Genomic DNA, 14,743 nt, shown 5'->3' on the forward strand with positions numbered 1-14,743 from the left:
ATTGCAGCACAAGTCCTATCGATTAAGTACTACCCTTTTTAGTCATTGAAATGTTATCCTTATATCTAAGGTGGATTAGGACATGGTTAGTAGCTAAGCCCCATTGCTCACGTTGATGTCACCTAGCTCTCTCATATACTAGACATCAAACTTAAGAAAAACCACTCTCGTAAGCTCTTACAATCCTAAGTAAATAATTACAATGAACAAAGTAAATATTAACATAAAAATATGAACCATTCAATAAAAAAAATTTAATCATCCACAATTAATCCACACTAAATAAGGTTAGTTCACGGTAGGGTACAAATCATCTAAAAAAATAATTTGTTCCATAAAAACCCACAAAATAGAAATGAAATAAAAGACAAGGTAAGAGGAAACTGCCAACACGCGCACTGCCGTGAGCTCCTTGGGTCACCGTGAAGCACCTTAGCAAGCTAGCTTTTCTCAAGCCTAGCTTGCTACCCTCTGGAAGCTTGGCTATGGAGGACACTACGAAGAAGATGAAAAAAGGAAGAAAAATGAAAGCTTTGTAACCGCCTTTCACTCTTGCCTACCTCACCCTTTTCCCAAAAAGACTATATCTAATTTTAGGGAATCCTTATCTATTATACTAAGGGAATGTCTTAGGGTTTTGTGCCAAAATTTTCTTTATACCCTAGGTATCATTCCCTTCACGTGAAGGGGTGTACAATGATGATGGTGGTCCTCACATGGTAGTTGTGACATTTTCCAGATCAGATTCAGCATAGAATAAGGTCATCATCAAATAACAGATGAGAAATCAGAGAGCTATTAGGCACTGTTTTGATTGTCAACTAGTCACCAGAGTCTACACAATGACCAATACTATGGCTAAGCTTTTCCTTGGTTAAATTAAACATGTATGGAGATAGATGATCACCATGACTGATCCCTCGCTCAGGAGAGAACTCATGCTGAGACCACTATTCCATTGAACTTGTATTTTTGAATGTGTGACACATAACATATATAAGATCAACGAGGGAATGATGAAGACCTATATTTGCAAGAGTCTCCTCAATAAAGCTCCAGCACATATTGTCAAACACCTTCTGGAGATCGACTTTTATGGCCATCCTTTCGTCTTTCCTTTCTTCGATTACATAGTATGGATCACTTCTTAATTTATGATAATATTCTTTGTTATAATGTGCCCTTTGATAAAACTGGTTTGGTGGGGACCAATCAGGAGGGGAATCACAGTTTAGAGGTGGTGAACCATAATCTTTATAATGAGCTTATAAAGGACAGAACAAAGACTGATGGGGCTGAAATCAATGAAAGTCTCAGGGCGAGAAATCTTCGGAATAAGTACAAGGATGGTGCGGTGAAGACTTAGATCAGTGTTATGATTTAAGAAAGCCTTTAGGGGAGCCATAGCAAACAGGTCATTTTTTTTATTTCATCTTTAGTGAGATGAGCATTCAAAGACAAAATCTTCATATTAGGAATAGTTGAGCTGAGATTGAAAAAATGATACCCTAGCCGTTGCCGAGAATATCCTCTTATAAAAAACATCATCGCAAGGATGACACATCACTGGATCCTTCTCAGCCTCTTGATCCTCCTTAACCACCTGATTCGAGATCCTGCCCTGGCTCCCACCCTACATCTACCTCCCAGATTTCCTATAAAGATGTCGTTTTGGGATCTTGCAAGACTCATCCCATTAAAGATCTATTGATACAGGCACGCCCTGACTCCACTTGATGAAGGCAAGGTTTGCACTTTGATTGTAGGATCTAGGAAGGTAGCAAGTGTTCCTACAATAAGAAGGCTCAAAGAGAATGGTTAATTATAAATGAATAAAATATAAATATAGAAATGACAACATAATAGATGATGATGATGATATGCAGGGCCGGTCCTGACATTTTAAGGGTCCTAGGCAAAATAAGAGATAAGGGCCCTTAAAAATAATTTAAAATTCAAGAATAAATTTCGGTAAACGCCAAACAAATTTTTTCATTAAAAATTATATGAGTAGATCCTATTACATTAACCAACATTATTTTCCAAATCTATAAAGAGACATCACAACTTTTCACTCAATTTAAAAAAGCCTTAAAGTGATACACCACATCCATGTTTCAAAGCCTTAAAGTGGTCATTTTAAAAAAGAATATTCATGATAATTTCAATACAAGGATACAGCTTTTGCATCACCGAGATCAGCATAAATGAATTGAAGCCTTCCGGGTTCTGGAAATAAGTCTTGTAGAACCTTGACGGCACCTATGTTTCCACGTGAAAGATTGTCCTACAAAAGAGGTAAATTCTTCCTTGTAAAACCCAGACCAATCATGCATAAGCTGTGAAAGATTACAAAAAAGAATGATAGTTCCATATCCTAAACTACAAACATACCACAATAGTTACACGGTATGACTCCCTCAGAAGTCGTAAAGCAGCATGTGAACCAATATAGCCAGCACCACCAGTTACAAGAACATGAGTTACACCTTCTTCGTGTTTGGAAAACTGAAAAGATAGAAGTCAATAAATGTCGGAAGTTGAAAATATACATAACTAAAAATGGTCATTGCTACGGAAACAACAGATGATGATATTAACCATATGCAAAGGGCAAATGGAACATCCATAATCAAGTGAACAGCTTGATTAAACTAAGCCAACAGCAAGCAATAATGAAGTCTTAACAAAAATGACATAGGGTCCTTCTATACTTATAGTTAGAACCCCAGAAATATGTTCATACATAAACCATGTAAAGTGAAAACAATAGCGAAGTTAAAATAATTGTTGATTAATGTTCAATTACCAAAGCTAAATAAATATCCGCGTGATAAACATTCGGAACAATCTTTTTATTACTGATGTTCTACAGAAAACAAATAGTCAGAACCATTATCAACCGCTCTTGCGCATTTTAAATTCAGCATTACAGAATAGAGAAGTAAAAAAAGATAGATAGAACCAAGAAGCTACCTGACTTGGAGTACCAAACGTAGGGGATTGCTTGAGCATAATAATGCATAAGGCTGTAAGGGTTGCAGCCATAAGGATTTTTCCTACAAAATTGCTCTTCCTTTTGGGATCATGATATTCCATGCCTACATGCAAAACACAAACAACCATTGTAAATTCAGAGAACCTTTTCCCTATCTTTAAATCATTATAAATGTATTAAGGTGCAACCAAGTCAACTCAACCATGTCTTAAACTGTAGACATAACAAAATACACTTTTTCTACACTCAGTAACAAATTGCTACAAAGATATTGAAAGTAAAGGGTAAACTGTAAATGAAATGAAGTTGTTTTCTTTTCCTCACCTCCTTTTTCAAGATTTAAACTTTCTAAATGAAAACTGCATGAATAAGTCTCATGACAACGACATTAACAACAACAACAACTGTCGAAATCATAAATATAAATGAAGAGAAATTGGGTTGGAATTGAAGAAGAGAGATGTTACCAGCAAAAGGCTTAGATCTGGTAGACCTTTGCTGGCTTCTTCCTCTAGCAAAATTTAGCATCTGAACCTAGAACTTGTCTTAAGCTGGCAACAACCTGAACTTACGCCTCAATTTCAGTAATCAACCAAACACCCTTACTTGGGAATGCTGTTCTGGCAAAACTGCAGTAAAAAGTAAAACAAAAACAACAATTTCTATCACATTTCTGAAATATTAAGAGATCCATAAACCAAAAGAAGAAAAAGGTTAAAAATATTCAATATATGGGCCCTCCACCCACTGAATAAAACAACAAAACCCACCGAAAATGACGATATGAAAAAATATTAATCCAAATAAAAACAGATAAATTGATAATCAATCATTTTATTCTAATTTTATTGATCATAAACAAACCCAGAGAGGAAAACCAAGTAAGGAACCCAAATGACCCATAAAAACAAGAAATGAAAAATACCCATCAACAGAGTTCGATCGTTCTCAAAAAGAGCAAGGGAATTCAAAGTCGTCACAAAAAGGTAAATGAAGAAAAAAAACCCAACTTTAATGGAAGGACAACAAAGAAAAATGAATGGAATTTACCTGAAAATAGAAATCAAAGAACATAAACATGGGTTGAAGGTAGCAAAAAAAATACCAAATGAAGAAATTGAGAACCGATCTAATATCACATATATAATAAATACATGCAAATGTACAAGCCAAGAATTTTTTCAAGCATGGGTTATTCCAAACCTGGCCCTAGGTCGCCCTCCTCGCCTTGGCTCAGGGCATGATGATATGTATGCAAGGATTTAAAGAAGTGTTTGTATGATGGAATGGTGGCATGGCTATAGAAGAAATAAGTATGTAAATAATAGTGAAGAATGAAAGTAGTATCTCATGTAACAAATGAATCAAACTAAGTTATATTAAAGCTTAACCCAAGACTTTAAAGAAACTTGAGGGGTGATGTTTAAACACTTTGAATCTTTCGATATATTAAACCTAAAGAACCATGAGTATCAGGGTGGATAGAAGGATAAGTGATGCCACAAGCACAAATGCACTTGATAAGTCGATAAAGTTCTTAAAGAACTAAAGAGAAAAACTCTCACAAATATTTGATAAAATAAATTTGATTGATGTACAAATAAAAGGATTAGCTATTTATAAGCCTTGGAATGCCTAGGATACATTGTACGCATGGTGTGAACATGAATGCCTTAATGAGTGAACATTCATGGATGAATATTCATCCTTTATGTAGGTACAATGCATGCCTAATGTTAACAAGGATTATGCTTTGAATGAATGCATGTTCATCCTTTAGATGAATTAAGTCTTCTTGGTCGAATTCATTGCCCCTTGGTATGAACAAGATAGTCCGACTCCCTTGCATGAATTTGGCTTCCATGTGAACATGATGATTTGGTTATCTTCATAAACTTGGCTTTCATGTGAACATGATGGTTTGGCTACCTTCTTTGAACTTGGATTCCTTGTGTGAACATGATGTTTCGGCTACCTTGTATACACATACATGAATAGATGTACTTTAAGCTGAATGAAACATTGTATCTTTTTCATAAATATGTTGAATTGTTTTCCTTTGAATAGTCACTTCTGGTCTATGCATCTCTTCATCAATTCTATCCATTCATAAATTCAAGGAAGGTGATGAATGGTTAAAAATCCCATATGAATTTCCAGCCTACACTGTATTTGGTAATTTAGGCATATCTCAAGCTCCCATTGTCGGATTGATACGATTCAAAGTGAGTTGGAAATTTAAGAGATAGGGGACACTACTAGAAAAAACTCCTTTAATGATGCGCATTGCGCGTCATCTATGGGTGCGGATGACACACATTTGCCTGTCATTAAAGCCACCGACATGAATTTCAGATGACGCGCAACTGTACGTCATAAATTTATGACGCGTATTTATGACACACATTTATGGCGCGCATTTATGACGCTCATTGTGCGTCATTGAAGCCCCAGTCATAAATGAAGACGACACACATTTGTGTGTCATAAATTTATAACACGCATTTATGACTTACATTGCGTGTCATTGAAGCCCCCATCATAAATGAAGATGACACACATTGTGTGTCAAAGAGTATATGCACTCAGTTGTTTTCCCATAATTATCAGTATAAATAAAAGAAATTAAACACATTTTAGTTAAACAGAATCAACATAACATAAGAAACATGATAATTGTGGGAATTTACAATGTAAAAGGAACAATCCAACCAACTGGTAGTTGCAAATCAAAGAAAGCCATATGGCTTCAAATTAGATTGTCATTGTTCTTAGACTCTTGGAACATAGAAACATGGTCCAATATTTTACAATAAAAATATGATAACTAAATAGAACAGAACATGGTACCATTTAGCTTGAAGGATTTTGTTACTACATCAATTCTCATGTTTCTGGGAGTGAAGAAACCTAGAATCTTTCTTATCATCTCCTCATCCCATAACTCATAGACGTAGTCTCCAAAGATAACATGTTCTGGTGGATAAACAAGCAAATTTTCTGCAACAAAGAAAAAAAAGGAATATTTAATGGAATGCAGCAGCAAATACCAGAAATACCAGAAGAAGATATTACATTTGTGCTTTAGTACACATGAAAAAACATATACAACATCATGGTTTAAGCAGCAAAAATAAATTCTCAATGAATAAACCAGAAACTAAGATATAAGCATTGTTTATCTCTTATATGGTTCTAAACAAGAAGGGAATAGTAGCAATCATATTAATTTCAGGGTATTAAAATATGATATCAACATAATAGTAGTACTAGTAGTAGTTAAGCATATAGAATAAACTTGAGAGGTTAAGCATTGGAAATTGAAGCAAATGAAAAACACTATCTACATTCCACAGACTAATCAAGAATCACTTATCATTTATAAGGGAAGAGAGTGCAAATATTGTGGAACTACTAAAGAAAAGGGAAGAGAGAATCCCACAGAAAGGATAGAATTTGTGGAATATATAAATATCAAAAGACTACTAATAGGAAACCTAAAAACAATGTACTGATTAATTAGTAATCACATCCTAGAAAAAGCAAGCTGAACAGTCAATGATGAAAATGGATTACATCTTTGAATGAAAAAACTTGAAAAAGGCCAGAATTAGAAAGAATGAGATGATGTTCTTGCATTTAATTATTCTGGTTCTGTGGTGGCATCCATTAACAACAAACAATATAAAAAGTTCCTGAGCAACCCTTTAAGTCTTCGTCAAGGGTGTACCAACCATAGAAAATCTAAGATATGCATGTTAGAGTTTAATTTGCCAAAGTTGAGTAACAAACACTAGAAAGACAAAATAAAAGTGGCTTCTATTACTGCCAGTTCAACCAAAAGTGATTTCAATCACAACAAATATTAAATGTTGATAGAAAAAAAAGGATCAATAAAGATATAACATACCTCGTATTCTTTAAACTCAAAACTTTCAATGACAACAACACTTGCTACATGATTAGGAGGGGGACGAAGCAGCCCTTGAGCTTCTTCCCACGTTAATTTCAGCTCTATAAAGTCTTCATTATGAATTCTTAGACGCTTACTCTTTGAACCTAGCATGCTATTCTTCCTCTTTCAAACTGCGTACCGAAATGCATATATATTGTCCTCTAGTGAAAAGAAAACCCAAAGAAATCATATACAAATGCAAGTCCATGAAAATATTTCACCTTCACAGATTGCAAGTAGCTCGTGAAGATGTTCCCTGTTTCTTAGAGTCACCTCAGTTAGTTTCTCCACAATGGTTCCCATCGTTGAGTGAAAACAATGTCGTAAAAAACTTACACTCGTGCAAAATGATGACTGGGAAGCATAAAGAAGGGAGAATTATGTTACCTCTGGATCATTTAGCACTCTTAGTGGGTAGCTATCAGGGCTAAGAAGGTCTCTCACGGCTTCATTGTATATTTCCATGGCACGGAATTTCACCAAAAAAGTCTCTTTCCCCATTCTAACATATTGATCAAAACAGAATGTCATCTATATATATATTCTACACTCCCAAGAAACAGAAGCGATAGATTTCAGATATAATATATATGAGAAAAAATAGTCCCGAGTCTATAGTTACGTTCTCGATGTAGTTGTATATATCATATACTGCATATTCAGTGATACTTCTCATTGTATACGTCTTTCCACTGCTTGTTTTCCCATATACAAATATGCTTGCTGAAGGAAAAACAAAGCACAATGATTAGAGACATTTTCTCTGGATTATATAGTTATAGAAACAACGAACAGGAAACAAACAATACTTACAATTGATTCCTTCGAGTACTGAGAGTGCAATATGTTTGGCTCCTTCCTCGTACACTTGAGCTGTATCGCATTCACTGTCAAATACTCTGTCTGTTTGCAACAAAATTAACAAAGCAAAGAAAAGAATACAGTGATTAGAAGACGATCTCAATTCTCAAATGGGCAAAGTGAAAATAGAAGCAAGTGAATTTGGAAATGTTTACCAAATGTGTAGGCTGCAGGGAACACGGAGCGTTCCGGTAAATTATGCTTGAAAACGATGGTGTGATTGTTAGGGCATTCCCAATCACAAATACGATTCATTGCTTTATCATTCAGTGGCCTTAATCTAATGGAAACCTGATCAGATGCTGAAGCAGTTGAAGCCTTTCTGAAACACATGATCAACTTCCCTTCAGGCTCTAACCGACTAAATGTTACTGCAGAAACAACATAACTATGAGTTTCAAAATAGATGCAAGTATAAAATGATAATACATGATCATAGAGAGAAAAAAGTCACGGGAAGGTACGAAAGATAAAACAAATGCACGAGAGTGTGAAACATAACTATAAGGTGGAAGCCAGAGTTTAAGCCGATTATGGAGATGCTTCCAAGTAAAGGGAAAAAATAAGCGGGAAATGATGAAAATAATGGGGGGGGGGAATTAAAATATTACTTTTATAGATGAAACACAATTAAAAAGTGTACTCCGTGTTTTTTCAAATTTTTTGGATTATGACTATTAAATATGACACACATTATTGTAAGTCATAAATCGTTCATATTTTAAGAAATATGACATTTTTTTGTTGACACACAGTTTTTGCAAGTCATAAATTAGCGTGTGTCATTAAAGGTATATTTTCTTGTAGTGGGATTAAATGTCAAGAAGACTTCATAACCCAAATATGCTTGGAATCTTCTAAAAAATGGAGAACAATCTGACTGACGTGAACCATCCCTTGGATTGCCTAGAATTGTACCTTGCACCAAACACATATTTATATAAATCACACATGCACAAGCTTGAATATGTACCAATTAATAAAATAAAAAACACTCTAATGAAAAATATGTTTCCTATGCCTAATATAATAATGCAAATGATATGATAACATAAGTAAGGAATGTGTAACATACCATATGCATGAATTAAGCTAAGTAAAGATGTGATTTAATAAGTTATGCATGAATATAATATGTTATAAATAAACATTATATAAAATTCAAGAATATTCACATCACATGTAATGCATAAATAAGTAAATAAGTATTGAAATAAGGTGAAATTCCATTAAAATCAACATTGTAAAACGTCCATGATATGAGCATGTGTTGAATAAGTTTGGCTATTGGTTGGATCACATCATCCCCCTTCTTTAGGGTGATTTATCCTCAAATCAAAGGTTATTATCATTGATTACTCCATTGGAATAAGAAAGGATGTATGTAGATCATTTAACCTTCTTTGATCAACTTCTACCTTTGAATAGACACAACTCCATTGAGTTTCTTCATGGTGTCCCTTGGAGTCATCACACCAATTGGTTAATGCATGAATCTCTTGGAAACCTTCATTGAGTGACTGATTCGAGTTTGAATGTGCACAAGTGTCATGGACTTCTTCAAGTAGGTAAGTCTTTCCAACTTCAACTTTTTTCCTTTTCCACACCTCTTTGAATCGATCATCATAAATAAGAACAATTCCATGTAGGTGATTCAATGTGCTGCAAAATGAACATACATTAGAAAAATGAAACATCATTAATAAAATGAATGAACATAGAAGATTCATGAAAGTTCATGAATGAAATTTAACCCTTGACATTTTCAAGAATCAGATTCATTGGAACTTCATGAGGTTCATCGAATGAACGAAATGTACTTGGGATGTTTATGAACACATCCCTTGAAATTTCAACTGACACATCTTTTGGAATTTCAAAATAGATGTTTCTTGAATCATCTTGTAAAAGTGTGTCTCTTAGAATAACCTGCAAGTTAAAAGAAAGAGTAGGAAGAAGATATTGGTTAGTAGAAAATGAAATTTCCAACTTTTCACATTCTTTTCTCTCACTCCCATGCTTCTTTTGAACTCTCTTCAATCTCACACTCTTGTTTTTCAATGTGCTTATCTTCACTATCAATTATCTTTTCAATGCTCTCATTTCAACTCCGAAAATTTATTTTTCAAAAGACTATTCTATGTTTGAACTCTCCTCAAAGCATTTTTCTTCAATTGTAACTTCTTTGAATTGTTTCTTCATTACCGCAATGCTTCCTTTAAGGTGGTTTTGGTCTTGAAGTATTTGGATTGACAACAATGATGCCAATGTGATTTTCTATGCATTGTGGAAGAAAGAATATTGATTGTGGAAACCATCATGTGATGCTCGTTTATCAAATTACCAAGGTCGTCTGAAAAGTAGATGGCTTGAATTCATGGAAACAACATTACACAAGACTTCATCTTCATATCTTCCAATTGTAAATGGCACAATTACTTGCTTTGCAAAACATATGGGCTGAAATGTTTGAACATTGTAAGTCCCAATTTATCTACCATGTATGTGCTCGCGAGGTTTGCACAACTTCCGCCATCAATGGCTACAAGGCATGTTTTATCTTTCACACAACAATTAGTATGAAACATATTTCTCCTTTGCTGCTCGTACTCCATTGAAAAAAATGAAAATTATTAGTGTAGTAAAGAATGAAATTAATATGAAAGACCTTACTAATGCTCACTCACAAAGCCTCAAGTTCACTCTAAAGAAAAAAATTGATGTCACTCAACTCTTGATCACTCGTGTTTCACTTAGGGATTGATTAGCTTTTTCTTGTCTTCTACCGGTCTTACACGCTCCTTATGTCTTTTTCAACTCGTTTTTGTCTTGTTAAGTTCTAAAAAAACTAACTCAAGACCTTCAAATAAAATTCTTAGACGTTTCTTGCAAATTGTTGTTAGATAGGAAAAGAAAAGAACAAATGGATGGTAATAGGTTGGCTTAGAAAAAATAAGAGAAAAAATGATGGAAGGAAAGGGGATTGTTACTACAAGACACTTACGTCCTTCCCTAGCCACAACCAGTCATTATAACGGCTTCAGGCTTGCTTGCAATTGTTTTTGTATGAAAACACCCTTTGCTTTTAACTTGCTCTTCTTTTCTTTCGCTTTTACTTACTTTTGCCTTTTTCAACGTTTCTTTTGATTGACACTTCTTTTTCCTTTTGATTTGCTTGATTTGTTTGAAAAAAACTTTCTTGCTTCCGTCTTGGCTCTAAATACCATATGATACTAGTACGCCCTGACTCCACTTGATGAAGGCAAGGTTTGAAATTTGATTGTAGGATCTAGAAAGGTAGCAAGTGTTCCTGCAATAAGAAGGCTCAAATAAAATGGTTAAGTATAAATGAATAAAATGGAAATGAAAGCGAAATATATAATGATGATGATATGTTTGTAAGGATTTAAAAAAGTATTTGTATGCTGGATTGATGGTATGGTGATGGAAGAAAGTCATATAGAAATGGTAGTGAAGAATGAAGGTAGTAGCTCAAGTAAAAAAGAATCAAACTAAGCTATGTTAAAGTTTAAGTCTAGACCTTATAGAAACTTAAGGGGTGGTTTTTAAGGACTTTAACCTTTTAGGTATATTAAACCAAAACAACAAGAAGTATCAGAGTGAATAGAAGGATAAGTGATGCCACAAGCATAAATACACTTGATAAGTCGATAAAGTTCTTAAAGAACTAAAGAGAGAAACTCTCACAAATATTTGATAAAACAAAGTTGATTGATTTACAAATGAAAGGCTTGGCTATTTATAAGACTTAGAATGCCTAAGATACATTGTATGCATGGTGTGAACATGAATGCCTTAATGACTGAACATGAATGCCTTAATGAGTGAACATTCATGGATGAATATTAATCCTTTATGTAGGTACAATACACATATGATATGATAACATAAGTATGGAATGTGTAACATAACATATGCATGAATTAAGTTAAGTAACGGTGTGATTTAATAAGTTATACATGAATATAATATGTTATACAATAAATGAAAGCATATTCTAAAGCTTATTCACGTCACATATAATGCATAAATAAGTTAATAAGTAATGAAATAAGGTAAAACTCCCTTAAAATCAACATTGTAAAACGTTCATGATGTGAGTATGTGTTGAATAAGTTTGGCCCTAAGTAGGATCACATCACCTGTTGCCCATAGATTACGAAGATAATTATTATTTGAATCACAATAATTCAATAATTCAATAAAAAATATATAATGATAGAATTGTTGGCTCATCTGACACTGTTATTATTAATAATATTATTACACCTTCCAAGATAATTTTCAAAAACTATCAACTCTTCATTAATTAAGAATCCTAAGACGATCTTTTCAATTACTATAACCTCCCAAAAAAAATATGATTCCTCTGGACATAAGCCTTGGAGCTAGTTAAGACACATAGATTAGACTTTTAGACAAGACTTTTAACAGACCCATGTGATTTGTCGGTGTAAAATTTAAGGTTTGGCTATGTGTTAGAATGTTAATAGAACTAGTTAATATTTTTTATTGTATTATTAGGTAGTTACACTTTTGTTAGTTTGTTAGCAAGGCTTAATGGACTATATAAGCCTCCTATTGTAATGGGTTAAAGAACATCTATTGTAATTTATTTCTACAGTTGGTAAAAAACCTAAAACTCCCTATTTATTTGTTATCATCAATTGTCTTTCTATTCTTCATTAAGTACTGTCATTCAGCGGTGCCCGGCCACTATGCCAAAGTATCAACATTTTATCATGGTATCATTCGCCGATGTTACTGGACCTTACTTTTTCCACTTTGATGTGATAGAATTATCTTCGTTTCTTGATGTCATCATTGACTCGTCGCTGTGATTTCATCTGTGATTGTCAGTGTTCTCTTCTCAATCTCTTACAAAATCGTTGGAGATTGCAATTTTATTTATCTATTATGATGTTCATTGATCCATCGTTTTCCTCTTCTACAACTCTGGTTGCCGATTGCTCTTCTCTTACACAATTGCTTCTGTCACGAGTACCATCTCCGCCTTCATCTGCGACTATCATTGATCCAAAGTTGCTATCTGTATTCTATCTGAGATTTGACTCTACTTCAACTGAGTTCTGTTCTCTGTTCACTGTCATTGTCTTGATCCTTCTTCACTCGTCTTTGTTGGTCGGTTCAACGGTTTAAACTGAAATCGTCGTTTCAAATGTCGTTTCTAATTATCTGTTGATGTTTTTTTTCGATGTCTTCTTCTATTGCTGATGGTACAATTGTTGACGCTGTCGATCATCACTTGCAGTTTTTCAATTTGGTGAGGTTTATATGTTTGCTTGTGTGAATGTTTTGAATACTGCTTTGACCAAAATAAAGTTGATGTCAATAGTTCATGTGCCGCTTGGATTTGCTATTAGGTATCAATAAGGATTCCGGTTAGTTGTTTGGTTTTGTAATGCTCTTGTTGAGAATTTGTCTTAGAGAAGGGGATTCATAATCTGGTGGTGTTTGGTGCAAGATTGCATTCAAATGGTTGAATTTCTTTTTTGTTGCAATAGAAATTTATTAATTGGTATTTGTGGGTTTGTTATTGAGATGCTTGATTCTTGGTGAGTATGACGACAATTTTCTGTTAGTAGGGGAAGATTTTGATGTTGATTTTGCGCTTTAATCCTCCATTAGGGCATTTTGGGAGTCTTGAGTTGCTGATTCAAGTTCGTTCACTTTGATCATTAATTGAATCACTAGTTTATGTGGTTACTGACTGTTGATTCTGATGTTTGGTTCTCGGTATACATTGTTAGTTTATTTTCTTAAGAGCTGTTTGTTCTAGTTTTTTCATGATTTGTTGCTTCTAATGACAAGGTATCATGGGATTTGAAATCTTCACAGCCAAGTGTCCATGACGCAAAATCTAAAGGAACTTTGGATAAGAGGATGAAAAAGAAAAAAAAAGAAAGGTGAATAAAGTTCATTGAAATGAAGCATAGCACTTTCGATTTAACGGAATGAATCATAGAAGTTTCGATTATCGATAAATAACCTAAATAAAAGGAATAGATATTTTAAGGATCTTTAAATGAAAGAGTGAAGAAAGAAAGACAGAATGGTGAATGAAGAGAAAGCATATTTCTTTATCAAGAACCAGCTCAAGTGCTAATCTTTACCTCAAGAAGGTCGAAGAAATAGGATGAATGTTAGAATGTTAATAGAATTAGTTAATATTTATTATTTTGTTATTAGGCAGTTACACTTTAACTGGTTTGTTAGCAACACTTAATGGACTATATAAGCCTCCTATTATGATGGGTTAAAGAACATCTAGTGTAATTCATTTCTACAGTTTGTAAAAAACCTAATGCTCCTCATTTATTTGTTATCATTGATTAATGTCTTTCTCTTCTTCATTAAGTATTGTAGTTCAACGATGCCCGACCACTGTGCCGGAGTATCAACATTTTATCACTATGAGATCTATCTAATCTAACGATCTACAAATAGACATAATAATTCTATATTTGACGTTATTAGTTAAGACCATTATAAATACCTCCCATCAAAATTGATAAAAGGCTTGGAACCTTCTACAATTAACACCCATCATTATCCCGTTTTTTCTCACGGAGGGCATTTCATAATTCGGAGGTCTCCTACGGAAGCTGCTCTTAATTTGGTGTTGGGGGCAGCCTAATATCTTACCTCCCCCTTACCCCATACATATGGGAAAAAAGGGACAACCATTTATTATCCCGTTTTTCCATGACTAATTATCTCTTACATAGAAACATTGATCAACTATTGTTCCTTCATAAATCGCGATTTTTCGTTTATATTAAAAAGGGTGAATCGTTAACGAATAATGCAATTAATTTATTTTTATTAATAAATACTGAGAAAATTGTGAATTTAAATTTGAATGTTAGAATTACGGATTTTATCAT

At 33.9% G+C, this 14,743-nt stretch overlaps 2 protein-coding genes across 2 annotated transcripts; both read right to left on the reverse strand.

Moving 5' to 3' along the window:
* Positions 1 to 1,397: 1,397 nt before the first annotated feature.
* On the reverse strand, positions 1,398 to 4,138 carry LOC120146113 (UDP-arabinose 4-epimerase 1-like). Its single transcript, XM_039159771.1, has 5 exons — positions 4,049 to 4,138; positions 3,466 to 3,630; positions 2,977 to 3,101; positions 2,395 to 2,508; positions 1,398 to 2,287 (listed from the first exon to the last, which is right to left on the reverse strand). Exons 2-5 carry the CDS (start codon positions 3,524 to 3,526, stop codon positions 2,165 to 2,167), a joined length of 423 nt encoding a protein of 140 aa, XP_039015702.1. The 5' UTR covers positions 3,527 to 3,630; positions 4,049 to 4,138; the 3' UTR covers positions 1,398 to 2,164.
* A 3,193-nt stretch (positions 4,139 to 7,331) lies between these two features.
* On the reverse strand, positions 7,332 to 9,832 carry LOC120145916 (kinesin-like protein KIN-7H). Its single transcript, XM_039159623.1, has 7 exons — positions 9,827 to 9,832; positions 9,676 to 9,743; positions 9,213 to 9,476; positions 7,970 to 8,202; positions 7,767 to 7,856; positions 7,576 to 7,676; positions 7,332 to 7,484 (listed from the first exon to the last, which is right to left on the reverse strand). Exons 1-7 carry the CDS (start codon positions 9,830 to 9,832, stop codon positions 7,332 to 7,334), a joined length of 915 nt encoding a protein of 304 aa, XP_039015554.1.
* Between the last annotated feature and the right edge of the window lie 4,911 nt (positions 9,833 to 14,743).

Source organism: Hibiscus syriacus, unplaced genomic scaffold, assembly GCF_006381635.1.
Source record: "Hibiscus syriacus cultivar Baekdansim isolate YM2019G1 unplaced genomic scaffold, ASM638163v2 tig00110895_pilon, whole genome shotgun sequence".
Lineage (NCBI taxonomy): Eukaryota > Viridiplantae > Streptophyta > Magnoliopsida > Malvales > Malvaceae > Hibiscus > Hibiscus syriacus.